General features: G+C 37.8%; 1 protein-coding gene across 5 annotated transcripts in view; it reads left to right on the top strand.

The window, feature by feature from the left end:
* PLS1 (plastin 1) overlaps positions 1-13,360 on the top strand; it is a 48,504-nt gene that overhangs the window by 16,161 nt on the left and 18,983 nt on the right. For all 5 annotated transcript variants that reach the window (XM_064516858.1, XM_064516857.1, XM_064516854.1 and 2 more), the window contains 3 exons: positions 9,117-9,225; positions 10,021-10,184; positions 11,894-12,023. In XM_064516858.1, coding sequence (XP_064372928.1) covers positions 9,156-9,225; positions 10,021-10,184; positions 11,894-12,023 — 364 coding nt within the window. In that variant the 5' untranslated portion in view covers positions 9,117-9,155. The remainder of the gene's footprint in view (positions 1-9,116; positions 9,226-10,020; positions 10,185-11,893; positions 12,024-13,360) is intronic.

The raw sequence follows: 13,360 nt of genomic DNA, 5'->3' as shown, positions 1-13,360 counted from the left end.
TGACTCTTATCGTGTCAGAGGCTCTCTACGGAAACTTCATTTTTGTTTTCATGTCCTTTCATTTGTTTCCTATTGTGGCACAAATGTTTAATATTTTGTATTGTATACTTTTATTCTGTTCTCCCTAATTTATTAGGAAGCTTGTGTGTTGTATTTGTATTATATAAATACAATTCAGAGCGCTTAATCCAAAAGTTTGCATTAAGTAAAAGGTAAAGCACAGTTCCTGTATTTTCCCAAAACTGTGATGATTTTGCTCCAGATTAAGGGATTGTTGTTTTGCAAACAATCTCTTATCAAGAGATGTATGAGAAGCAGCTTGTTTCTGTATTTCCAGTGTTGATTTGTGCATTGTCTTCATGTCGTGAACAAAAACTACTTGTCATTCATGAGAGCAGATTTGTGCCTACAGTTTTCATCCAAAAACAATTTGCTAGCAGGTGCAAGTATGCACTGTATTGCAGTGACTGCAATACATACAATGTGCTTGACTTCCTTTTCTTCTTTATTACTTACAGAAGTGATGTTATGGCAACTAGCATGTTATGTATGATTATATTTATAAACATCAGAAAATGCAGCAAGAAAGCAGTAACTGTCGCGGCCCGAAAGGAGTCGTTCAGGACGACCTCCCTCCCCTTGGGGCCAAACGACCAAGTTCGTGATGCCCTTGGACTGAATTAAGGTGAAACGACACCAGCCAACCAGTTTTAAGATTTATTAACACAAAGATAAGGCATGTGGTCAAATAGGATAATTCAATGGTGAATACTGCAACTAGCTAGACAAAACAGATCTTACCAACATTCAACAAAAGAGAAGGGGAAAGAGAGAGAGAGAGAGAGAGAGAGAGAGAGAGAAAGATATCACCACCCGTGGATCCAGCGGCGTCCTGTTGGTCCTCTTCCTTTGGGAGTCTCGGCAGTGGGGGGGGCTCCCGTCTGGTGGTAGGTGGCTCCTCTTCACCCTGGGTGTAAGTTTTGGTGGTGCGCGTGCAGTAATTACAACTCGAGTTGGGTCCGACCCTAGGTTAGCTCGGAATGACACGCGTGCAGTGGTTACAGCTCGAGTTGGGTACCTCCAAAGAGGGACCCTGAACAAAGAGATCCCTGGGCAATTATAGCTTTTTCAAATTAAGTTTCCCACCCCCCCACGTGGTAGTTCAGACCAATAGTAATTTTTGAGTCTGGGGTCTCCTGCTCCTTATTGGATCTCATCGTTGTTCCTAGGCAGGCTGTTTCTTTTCTCCCTTATCTTTTCTGTTGCAGTTTCTGCAGACAGGTGTGTCTTCCTTCCTCGGGTCCCACCATCATCTCTCAAGGTCTTGACAAAGAGGTGGTAACTCCAGCAATTAGCACTGTTTCAGCAGTGCACAGGAATGCAAATTGCTGGTAACTCCCTTATCGTTCCCGCCTGCACCAGCTCTGGGGCCCTTTCTCACCAAACTAGGGAGTGCGGCCTAAGGCTTCAGCAAATTTAGCCACTCATGCCAAGCAAGTTTTATAGAAGTTGTGCTAAAAACGGATCCCAAAGTCTCTGCCCGACTGTGGTCTCGTTCAGTGCAGGCTCGGTGTGTTCCGGGTGGTCGCAGGGAGACCATCTCAGGGGTCGCAGCAGCCCAGTCCTGTTTCCGCCAGGGACAGATGGCTTGTTCGGGGTTATGGCCTGCCTGCACCCCATGCACCAAGAAATGTTTAAGGCAAAAAATTCATTCATCTGTCCGCCACAGTAACTCAGTGATGTATATTGCTTTATATCATCTTAGTATCCCAATTTCACAGAGGAAGTCACTATATTAAGAGTGCTTTAGACCTGCTCTTGATAATGTGCTCATTTATACCACAGAGTTTATAAACAATGTTTGTAAATGCAATGTTTGTAAAGCAAATAAGGGAAGGACGAGTTGAATAGTAGTTTATACTCCATTGTGGGACTTGGAAGATTAGAGTTTGCTTTCCTGCTTTACTCTTGGTCTTTGGAACAGGGATGGGGGGAAAGGTGCTGTACTGCATCTCGGCAGCCGTGAGAAGCGATTGCAGCGGAAGGTTTTTGTCTCCCACTTCCTATACTAGACTAGAGCATCCTTAGTGAAAATGGAATGAAAGAGTACAGCCTCTAATCAACCTTGACACAACATATTCAAGTAGCAGTTTTGAGGGGTTTTACAAGTCTGGCTAAATTTGGATTGATTTTGGATGTGCCGACATCACTTTGCCTGTAAATATGGGCTAGACAGATTTTCAAGTCCCTGTTCAGAAACACAGAGGGGATAAAACATTTCCAGTACTGTACTGGAGGCAGCTGAAACTTCTAAAGCATTTAGAAAAACAACTAATCGACGAAATCAGAATCAAGTCTCACAAGGTCCAAGATAATCAGCTTGGGCAAATTCAGCCTAAACTGTTGGTGTAGTTAAACTGTAAACAATTGAAAACGCAATGTTTCAGAAAAGGTATTACTGTGAACTCTGCATGTAATAGCATTTTTTTTAATCACTTTCTTAGGGGTGGTCCTTCTATAGTAGGTAAGTTTTCCATTGATGTGTTTTATTACTTGTGCTGAATGCAATAATACAAAGCACAGGCAGGCTGAGATCCTCTTGAATGATGCATGTGAAGGAAACTGTGAAACTGATACTGTGGATGAATTTGCATGGCTGTGGTGTACTCAGCAATCAAAGGCAGCTGGAGGCATTTTGTTTGGAAGAAAATGTAACTTTCAAAAGTAAACAGACACTTGCTTTATAGTAGAAAAGCTCTTGATCCTGACTGAAGTCTCCTGAAATTATCCTGTTAAGTGAAATTATTCCATGCTTGCACCACAGTAAATGAATTCAGATAGGCCCATGCCCGGTCTAACAATTAGATGTATTAGCCTACTGTTTTATTGCTTATTCTTGAGTCACCCATATTTATCTTAAAGGCATAGTGGAAAATGTTGATTTTATTATTCACCAGTGATGAATAAATTCCTATAGAGTGAATAATTAACTTGTAAATGTAAATCTCCTAGTCCTTCACATAGCATAAGATATATATTACATTGACACAAAATTTTAAAATTATGGTTAGTCTGATAGTCTTCCTCTGGGAAATACCAATGCAAAATATACCAGTTCCTCACTTTTTAATTGTACCTTGTTTGCTGTGTAACACTGTACATGGAATAGTGAGGAAAATACCATGACTTACCTGTCTATATCTTGAAGCATGACATTTCTTTATTATTACCATCTAAATTCCAGTAATTACTAGAAGCTTTTGATGGCCATAAATATATCTAGCCTTATTATAAGCCCAGGTGGAGAAACATAGCCTCTGACTCTTTCAGGAAGTAAGGTCTCAGATTGGCTATGTGATATTTAAAGAACTCTTTTGATTTGTTATAGTTCTTATTGTACTACATATTATTTTAATATAATGAAATATGAAATGCCGTTTCAACTATTTCTAAATGTACCTTGTGTACTTTAACTGTACACTGCCTCTTCTTTCAAAAATTAGGAACTCACTTCAGCATTTAACGTTCTCTTCTATACATATGTCTTCATACAGCTAATTAGGTAGACTGACCTTTCAATTCTTTCTGGAAATAAGTGATCAAATTTAATACTAATTCTGTAAGTATGGGGATTGGGGGTTGTTGTGGGTGGTTTTTTTTCCTCTCTCTCCTCTTTTAAAGGTATATGAGCATCCCGTTGGCTGCATTATGACTGGATATATTTATCTTCTTTATAAGACTCAGTGCTCGCAGCCCATCGTTTTACAAGTGTGCTAGATTCTTTTATTCTACCTTTGGAGGATGGTATTCCACGCTCTAAACCTCTTTCACTTTAAATAACAGGATGTGTTATTCTCCCCTATTAACATTTCCCTAAGCTTTTTCACTGATAAGGGGAAGATAAACTATCCTTCCGTATCCTACACTAATGTAAACTACAGTATCAAAAAAGATTATAAAATCACTTGACACTATTGGTCCTTCATTTGGTGATCAAGATCAAAAGACTTTGAGCAGTAAAAGATTAGTCTTCCTTGCTGATATAATAGCTTTACTGTGGACCTCCAGTGAAACATCTAAAATAGTTCATTCTTTCACATTGTTAAAGGATTTGTTTAGTTGGCCTATAATTATCTTTATATATGGAGGCTGAGAATAGTCTTGTCATAAGTAAAAAGATCTCAGTGTAAGCTGGAAAAAAAAAGTTTGGCAGGTGTTACATCCTCTTGAAAAGACTCAAACTTCTGTGTGTATATATGTGTCTGTGTGTATGTGTATATATATATATATTCATATGTGATAAAAATTCTGTATATCAATGTTCCATTGTTTACCAGGTTTTATAATCTGCATGCCTTTTCACTAATGTTTGAGTTTTCCTCAGTTTCAGTATAGCATTATTTTCTCTTCTGACCTCACTGAGTAAAGAGTATCTTATGCATACCCCTGTTACAAGGTTCCTTTTTATATGTCTTTTAACTTGTAATGCATTCATTTCTCATTAGGGGATGATAGAACCCCTGGTTTAAGCTAATGAGAGCTTAAAGGGGACTAATGGTGCATGAAGACTGACCTGTGCCCACTGCATTCATTTACAAAATCCTAGATAATCTAATGTGGGAATGCCAGGGGTTAAACTATGTGGAATCCCCCTCCCCCCCCCCCAAAAAAAACCCCTAAATCAGCTTGATACAAACAAAGCCTAAGAAGAGAAGTACAACATATTCTTTTAATATTTTGTAATTGTAGATAGTAGATACCAATACCTGTTTATTGACATAAATGCAGTAATTCTTACCCACAACTTGTATTTGCTAATTATGCTAGCCTGGCTCTCATTAGGAACAGCAGATTTAAGGATGCTGCAGGGGGATAGTGGTATTTGCACCTGAGCTAGCAGAGGGGTGTGTCTCAGGCCAAACAAAAAGAACAGTAACAAAAGAAAACAGGCGCCGGAGTCAGCATGCGGAATGTCCAGTGTAGTTGCAGAGGCAGCTGCAGCGTGAAAAGAAGGCAAATGAAAATTGAAATGAAGAGCTGGAAAAGAAATTGTTAGTTGCCTGCGGGGATGGAGAAAACCACTGGGCCTGCTTGCCAATTAACCGCTCTGTTTTTTTGACAGCTTTGATAATGGGTCAGGAAAGGGGCAGGAACTGCTGTCTGGCCTCCTCTCTTTCTCAGCTGTTGCTCAGGCAGGGACGCTCCTCCACACACACAGAAGCATCCTGATGGCACCAACAGCAGTTTTATCTGTCTTAATGTTGTACATGGAACATTTCCAGGAAACTCCACTGGATTCTCTTTAGATACAAAAAGCCGCCTGGGTGCAGAAGACAGGCTAGGGATGCATGACTACTGTCAGTTCATGTTAAGCATATTGGCCAGGATTAAAAAGAGGATCAAGGGTCCTTTCTCAGCATAAAACCAGTGTTTATACCTCCTCTATGCTAGAGCAGCAGGAGATGGTTTAATGTAAGCATAGGCTACAGAAAAATCTTAGTGTCATATGGACACTACCAGGGTACAGGGAAACACTTAAGTCTGTAAAGTAACACATTTTTCAGGAGATGGTCAAAGTTCCAATAGATGTGAACTTTTCTAGGTTTAGTTTTACATCGTGTGGGAATTGCTTGCAGACTTTGAGTCGTCTTTTGGGTGATGGTAAACCCTGCGTGTGCAAAGTGTTTATTAGCTTAGATGAGCATTCCCCATTTCTATATTGAAATTGTCTGAAATGTCTGGCATTTTTAGGTGTTGTCTTTGGTTGTTCAAACTAACTCTCTCCTGCACACCAAAAATATAATTGCAGCACTTTTGGCATTTAATTGACCAGCTGATTTACCTTGTAACTATATAATACAGTATGTAAGGCTGTCTCTTTAGATCAGAGGTATTAGCTTTATCTCTTCATTCAAGAACAGAGTATCTGCTGTTACTGAAATAAGCAGTATCTTTGGAAATCAAAGATGGCTATTTTCCAATATAGAATGTGTTGGAAAATCCAATTATTAAAAAAAAAGATGGAGAGTAAAACTAATTACTGTGCAACTTTTGAGAAATTATTTTTGATGAAGTCTGACTCATGTTAATAATAGCTTTAAAAAAATAAGTATAACAGTTGCTGTCTTTCGTACCTGTGTTGCTAAATATTTCACTTATGCTTTGACATCTTGCTCCTGTATTTCAAAGGACTGTCTTCTGTCCCTTTGCAGCTTCACAGTCCTTGTAATTTCCTTGTTAATATGAATGTATTAATTTTTTTAAACTTTTTTAGTTTTTCAGTTTTCCAAACCTTATTCTTTATTTATTTTTTTTATTTGGGTTCCTAATCAGAGTCCTTACACTTCAGAAATATCTGTATGTAAGGTCATTTTTCTGAACTGACTTTTAGATATTTTTTTTCTTTTCAGTATGAAGGGTACATGCTGCTAGTAAGCTTAGCAAAATGTATGAGTAGGGTTTTAATCTAGTACTTTAAATAAGATTGAGTGACATGAAGGAAAAAGACTTAACTTGCCACCCACACTCAGGGTCATATCCTGTGTGACCCGGTCAGTCCCAATATCCTGGCTGAATTCTAATTTCTGGCTACCGGACTCTCCCTCCAGCTGCATATTTATTACATATCTATTTTACAAATATGTTGAATAACTGCAATTTTTAACATTTACTTTAATATTTTCACATTTTAAAAACTATAATTTTGAATCCAGCTTTTGTCAAGATGTCTCCTTTTTCTCCTAAAAGATACCACATAAATGCAAGGACACTAGAATATTGACAACTTCAGCCAGGCATTAAATATAGGTGGTCTGTAAAAGTGCAATAAATAAAATAGCCCAAATGTCTCTGCACCTCCTGTTTAAAGAACAGTTAAATACTAGCACGTACTGAAGCAAAATATCAAACAGGCTAGCCATACCTTTTATGTGAATGATGGGGGGGTGGAATCAAGAAATCCTCCACTTTCTGTGTAACTTCTATAGACAGCTGCGTAAGAAGTAGTCTAACCTGGTGCACTTCCTTCTCAAAGCAAAGGTGGCCAAACTGTGAACAGCATGTGAACAAACAGAGCACGAGTTGTGCTGTAGTTCTCATTTAGTCTCATAGATAGTAAGGGAAAGCCAACTGATAAACAAATATTCTCTCCAATTGTAGAGTTTATCAGGCTTTGTCACCATTCAGTACAAAAGAATGATACCTTTTTCAGTGAAATAATGTGATGTCACTGCTTATAATTCTGGTATCAGGAGACACTTCAGTGTTTTAGAGTGGTGAGGCAATGTTGCACCTATTTGTGGCTGACCACAGCTGATTTATTTTGTGTTAAAACTGTTTTGCCAGCAGAGTAAGTGTAATCCACATCAGCAGTATTGCACGCATTCCTCATGGTCTCCCTAGCAGTCCTCCAGGAAATCCTTGATTCTTGTTGGCAGAATCCCTTGGCATACTGCAGCTGCCCTGCTGCCTCTTCTCTAATGTTGTGGTTTGTGGCATTTCTTCATTTTTATTTTGTCTCACTACCAGGCTGTAAAGGATTGAAAGAAAATTGAAAAAGCTACAGTGTGGAAGAGATTTTCTAATAGAAATTCAGAGGGATGGTGTTTAAGCTCCCTTTCTGAGCCAAATTATGATTCCCTTATTACAGTCTTACAGTAGACCTTACAGGGATCCTATTGTCATAGTTATTGTACAGACATCTACTGATGGGACAGTCCCCACAGTGGGATCGTTTGTAACCTAATTAGGACAGACAAAGATGAAAAACAGATAGGCTTGCCCAAGGTCATACAGCAGGTCCATGGTAAAACTAGTCACTGAGGAAAATAGTCTTCTGTTTCCTGTTCCGTTGTCCAATGGGTAATAGTAGAGTTCTGTTGATGTGTGCAATTTTTTGTAGAGAAGCAGTTGCATAGTCTGAATGTAACTATTATGAGCAAATACCTGTTCTTCTGAGGTTATAGGAATATTTTTCTTGCTCCGTATACTAAAACAAAAACAACCAAAACAGAAGGGGAAAAAACACAGATAAAGTATAGGATAAGTTTGATCAAAATATTAATGTAAGGGTTTCGGGGGGGGGATATGTTTTTCTTTGTTTTGCTTTGTTTTTGAAAAAGAAAAGGCAAAATATATGCTTACTGGTAGCCACAGCACTATCTGTGGCACCTAGTGGTCTCTACACCCCAGTGTTGCAAATAAAGAACTTTGCAACCCGAAGATGAGTGCTTCAGTAGACTTGCTTTGTATGCACAAACGGGTGTGCATGTTGGAAAAGGCCAGATGCAAATATAACCTTGCATACTGAGACAGTTGAGTGCAACTTCTTTAAAAGCTTGTACCTTAACAAGGGTTCAAACCATCCTGTTTTAAAGCCAATTGATGATAGGAATCAGTGGCAAGGGTATGTCATGAGGGGTTATTATCTGCCCTTGTGAAGGTATCTTCTGTTTTGTTTTGCTTTTTTATGGACTTGGGTAGGGAAAGTGCATTTATGTTGAGACTCTATCTTTGTTGTAAGTGTAGGCCTTCATTCCACTCTGACTGTGTTTTGAGGCAATAGCCTTTGTCAGAAGGGTAGAATAACTGTCAGGAGGTGCTAGCTTCTGCAGAGCTGTGGAAAGGTTCATCAGAGTTGCCTTTTGTTGATTGTAAGCAGGTACTTAAAGATATCCCACTGAGTTTAACTATTGTGCGAATGCTAGAGTACTCAGTGCAAGACTAGGTCCTAGCCCTAACTCCTAATTGACAATCAGATTGCATTGCACTTGGAAATGAATTTTTCTAAAACTGGTTTGTTGAAATGAAAGGCAACGATTTTAACACTGGAAAACCACTCAAACAATGGAGGTAGATTGGTTAATGTTTATTCTATGCAAATGAAAATATGAGGTGTGTGAAAAAAGCCGTTGCTATTGTAAATTCTCAGTCACTGTTACAGTAAAAGGAATTGTTGGATGTATGATGTATTTTAAAGTATTGTTCATATCATTGTAAGTGGGGCAGGCCTGCAGGTGACATTTGGGTCTTGTACCTTGTATTGCAAAGATCAGTAAATTATGCTAGGATCTGTTTAGAATTGATGCCTTGTAACACTATCTGTTTATTATTATAAGGTATAAGCAACTGAGGACAACTGTTGTTGCTGTCAGAAGATGGAAAACAACATAACTACTATCTCTCGTGAAGAGCTTGAAGAACTAAGAGAAGCATTCACTAAAATAGGTATATATTACATGAGAAAATAATAAGGATGCAACGTGGCTGTTTGCTTCTTCTGACAGTTGTGAAGCTATGCCACACCTCCTGTTGAGAAAAGTCCTCTGATACTTTGTTGTAGTCAGAAATTCCTGGCATGTGGTCTTGCAAGCAAAAAGTGAGGGTGGCAGTACAAATTGCTCACAACATGGCTAGTGAATAAGTCACCTTTAATGAACAGATATAGGTCATCCTGGGTTTATTCTTCACAGGTGAACCTTACCACATCAAAAGTTTTGAAGACTAGAAAATGTCTGTCAGATATTAGGATAAAAATGTGGAGTCAGGTAGAGTTCTTGTGATCATAGCTGCTGTTTTAAAAACAAGTTGAAAAAGGTTTGAATTTCAACCATAAAACTTTTACTGATTGCAAATATTGTAATACCAATAGTAACAAGATGATAATTGATCTTCCTTTAATTTGAAGGTTTGTGGAGGACTTTGTTGGAGTCATAAGATATAAAAGCTTAAATTTGATATGGACAATTTATCGTCTTGTTATACCTGTGCTTTGGGATTATAAGATAGTTCCTGAGAAAATACAAAACAAAATGGTAAAGTTCCTAGCCAGTTGTGGTTCTGATCCCCAAATATTCCTTCATTTTTACTTATATATATGTAGTAAAGTCAAAGAGAAAAATAAAGTTCACCTAGAATTGCAATGCCATTTCTCACAGTTCATTTATTCTCAACAATTATTATACCTGTTTTTTTTTTCTTTTTTACATAAGCATAAAAACAATGAGTATTCTCATTTTACAGATATTGACAACAGCGGATATGTCAGTGATTATGAGCTTCAAGACCTGTTTAAAGAAGCAAGTGTTCCCTTGCCTGGTTACAGAGTCCGGGAGATTGTAGAAAAAATTATTGCAGTAACAGATAGCAACAAGGATGGGAAAATCAACTTTGAAGAATTTGTCTCTGTAAGACGTTTCTCTTAGACTTCCCTTTAACTCATAGCTGATTAATTTTAATAACTAGTCATTTAGAAAGGAAGTATAAACTAATTATTAAGCTACTGCTTAGAGAGTAGAATATATGATATTCTTTAATATGTACAGTTTTGTTTAGAAAAATATTTGTGGTTTTGCCTCTGCATGTGATATGCAGCTACAGTGATAGCGATGTATGAGTCAAAGAGCTGATTAATAATATTAATCAAGAATATAGGAAAATCATTTTTTCAATAGCTCTCTTCAGCTCTTAAGAGTGCCTTTTAACAGCATGAAGATTAATATCCTAAGAATTATAAAGTCTAGGCTGAAATGCAGTAGGAATTTTGTGCTTCTCTGCCTTCAGCTCCTTTGAATATTCAACCTGTGGTTCTTCCTTAGTGAACCCTTTAATCAAAGCATTATACAAGATGTTCCTTTGCCTGTCTAATAAGGTAGAAGTCTCTAGACTGTCCAGTATCTGATAAGAGCTAGGACAGAAGACTAAACTAAATGATATGACTAAGTAATATTTTGAGAATGGGAAGGCCTTCTGTGACAGCTTACAATATTCTGTATAATTATTTCCCAGTTGTTATATTTCTCTGTCAGTTAATTTTGTTGGTCTAATTGGGCAGCATGCGAGAACGCAGTAGTTCCAATGATTCCTACTTTCTGTTTCCTCAGAGATGAGGGGCATGGATTATTTATTTTAGGAACTGTTGTGTCAGCCCTTGCTCTGGCAGAAATGTGGATTGTTACAGATACTGGCCTTGAATTCTGCTAATGATGCACTAATGCTTGCACTACTATGCTTAATCACTGTACTGTGTTAAGGACTATAATTTATTGGGAATGGGGTAGGATTTTTCACACAAATTTGAATGGTTTAGAAACTTTTTATGTGGGTTACTGACTAGTATGCTTTATTCAAGAGAAGCAAAATCTTTTCAGGCTTTTGGTTTGTGGTTTTTTTAAAATAGCTTTTGCTTTGAATGTATGGTATTGATGTTGATTGCAGCAGGTTACTTGTTTAACTAGATGTTTCTTCACAAGATTCTAATTTGCGCTGATTCACAGCTGAGATACAAATCTCTGTACCTCAGTATTGAACCATATGTGTTACCTATACTTCATTATCAATTCTGAGACCTCTACAGTGTTTGGGCAAATTCAGGTTACCTATCAGTATATCTAACTTGATTTAATATTACAGGTACTTGGAAAACTCTATCAGTCAGCTCGTTTAACAGAATGAATAAGAGTCATGCAGTAACCTTTTACTGTAAAGCATATGATGAAGTAAGCAGATGAAAATATGCGCTAGTCCTACATGAAAATATATATGTTTATGGGGTTTTTTGGGGTTTTTTTTTGTTTTTTTTTTAATTTACCAGATACCTGTGGAAAAATTGTGTAGATTGTTGCATATCTAGTATATTGGATAGCATGACTTAGAAGTAGCACCTTAGGTACTCACTGACCAATATGTTAGATATCCAGTATGTAGGCTTCAGGAAGGGATTTGAACTAACTTTACCAATACAGTAATTCTTTTTTTTTTTCAGAACAGGAGCCAATGTAAATAACAAGGGGAGTGAGGTTACTTAGTGACTCTAGAGTACTTAACGTGAGTTAATACTTAAGTAGTTGAAGCTATGATCAGTCACAAAATGCTCTCTATTTTTCTTTTATTCCAGATTATTCAGGAGTTAAAAAGTAAAGATGTTAGCAAATCTTTCCGAAAATCAATAAACAAAAAGCAGGGTATTACAGCAATTGGAGGAACGTCCGCAATATCTAGCGAAGGGACACAGCACTCTTATTCAGGTAAAAAATTAAAATATGTGAATTATGCATAAGGGGAAACAGCCTTGAAATTTGGACCACAGAGAAAGAAGAAAAATGTGCTGGAAAATGTTGCTGTTGAAAGCAATTTAACAGAAGGAAAGCATCTGGAGATGCACAAGACAAGTGTCGGTGGTATTTTATTAAAATGTGGGCTGTTCAATTTGCTGCTAGCTTCTAGCTTCATGCTGCACCCAGAAGTAAGTTCTTGCATCTTTGCCAGAGCAAAAAATGAAAACAAGCACTGACAAGAGCAAGTGGAAACTTGTGTTTTCATGACAAGTGGAAACAAATAAATGGCCTCTTTTGGGCATATTTCTAGTAAGTAGACTTGAAAACCTAACCTGCTTTTAGTCCTATAATGAGATAAAAATGAATCCCCATTTTCATTTCACAATGGTAACCAAAATGAAAAAAAACCATAGATTTTTCTGTCTGAAAGGGACTCCTCAGCTATGTCAGTGCCATCACAGAACTGTTCACACAAACATGGCTTTTGCATAGCCTATCTCATGCTTGAGAAGCTGCTTTTTAATATTTGATCTATGTTTCTTTCTAGCTCCCCCTATTGAGTGTCATATACGTTGATAATTGTGCCTAATTGCTTTGCAGGTTTTCCGATTTGCTGTGGTTTTAGGAGCATATTAAGATTCTTTAAATGAGGAAGGTTCACTTGATTAGCTGAAGGTGGTGATACCCTCTCTGTCCGGGTATTATCCTTCCTTGTAGCAGCATTTGCACTTGGTATATCTCCAAAGTAGGGGGCATATTCCATCTCAAAGGACACCTGATCAAGTCTCAGAAGCAGGTTTGTAGGATGGGCATTATCAGATCTAATTGTTTAGGCTCCCTTTCATTTTTAGTGGAGAGAAACTGACCACTCTAGAGTGCAATTTTTCTGACCTGGCTTCGTCAGCCAACTAGTTTATGATGAGATGAGCTGTGTGCTAGAATTTCGTGTTTCTTCCCACTGATAATAGGAGGAGTGTAATGACTCGGATGTACATATCTGTCTTGTATGCTTCTTGAGCAAAGTGAGGAGAATGCTACCTGTACTGTCTGGGAATTTGGATCCTGATAGAGTAGCTTGATTTATTGTGGGTCTGATAAGCATTCTTAGAGACATAATAAATTCTGTAAACTAGATATGAAGAGAGAGAGAAAAAGAGACTCTCTTTAAAACTGCTAAGGTACTAGGTAAATAGAGCAGAGCAATTCTGCTGATAGTCTCAGAAATACTGTCAGTCTCTGAAGTCCTAGGAGAAGGCAGAATAAAATGTTGCATTTTAGACCAAAGCTATACATATTGAGATGTTGCA

The sequence above is a fragment of the Dromaius novaehollandiae genome, chromosome 9 (assembly GCF_036370855.1).
Source record: "Dromaius novaehollandiae isolate bDroNov1 chromosome 9, bDroNov1.hap1, whole genome shotgun sequence".
NCBI classification, from domain to species: domain Eukaryota; kingdom Metazoa; phylum Chordata; class Aves; order Casuariiformes; family Dromaiidae; genus Dromaius; species Dromaius novaehollandiae.
The sequence above is the reverse complement of the archived record's forward strand: the minus strand, read 5'-3'. Positions and strand labels throughout refer to the sequence as shown.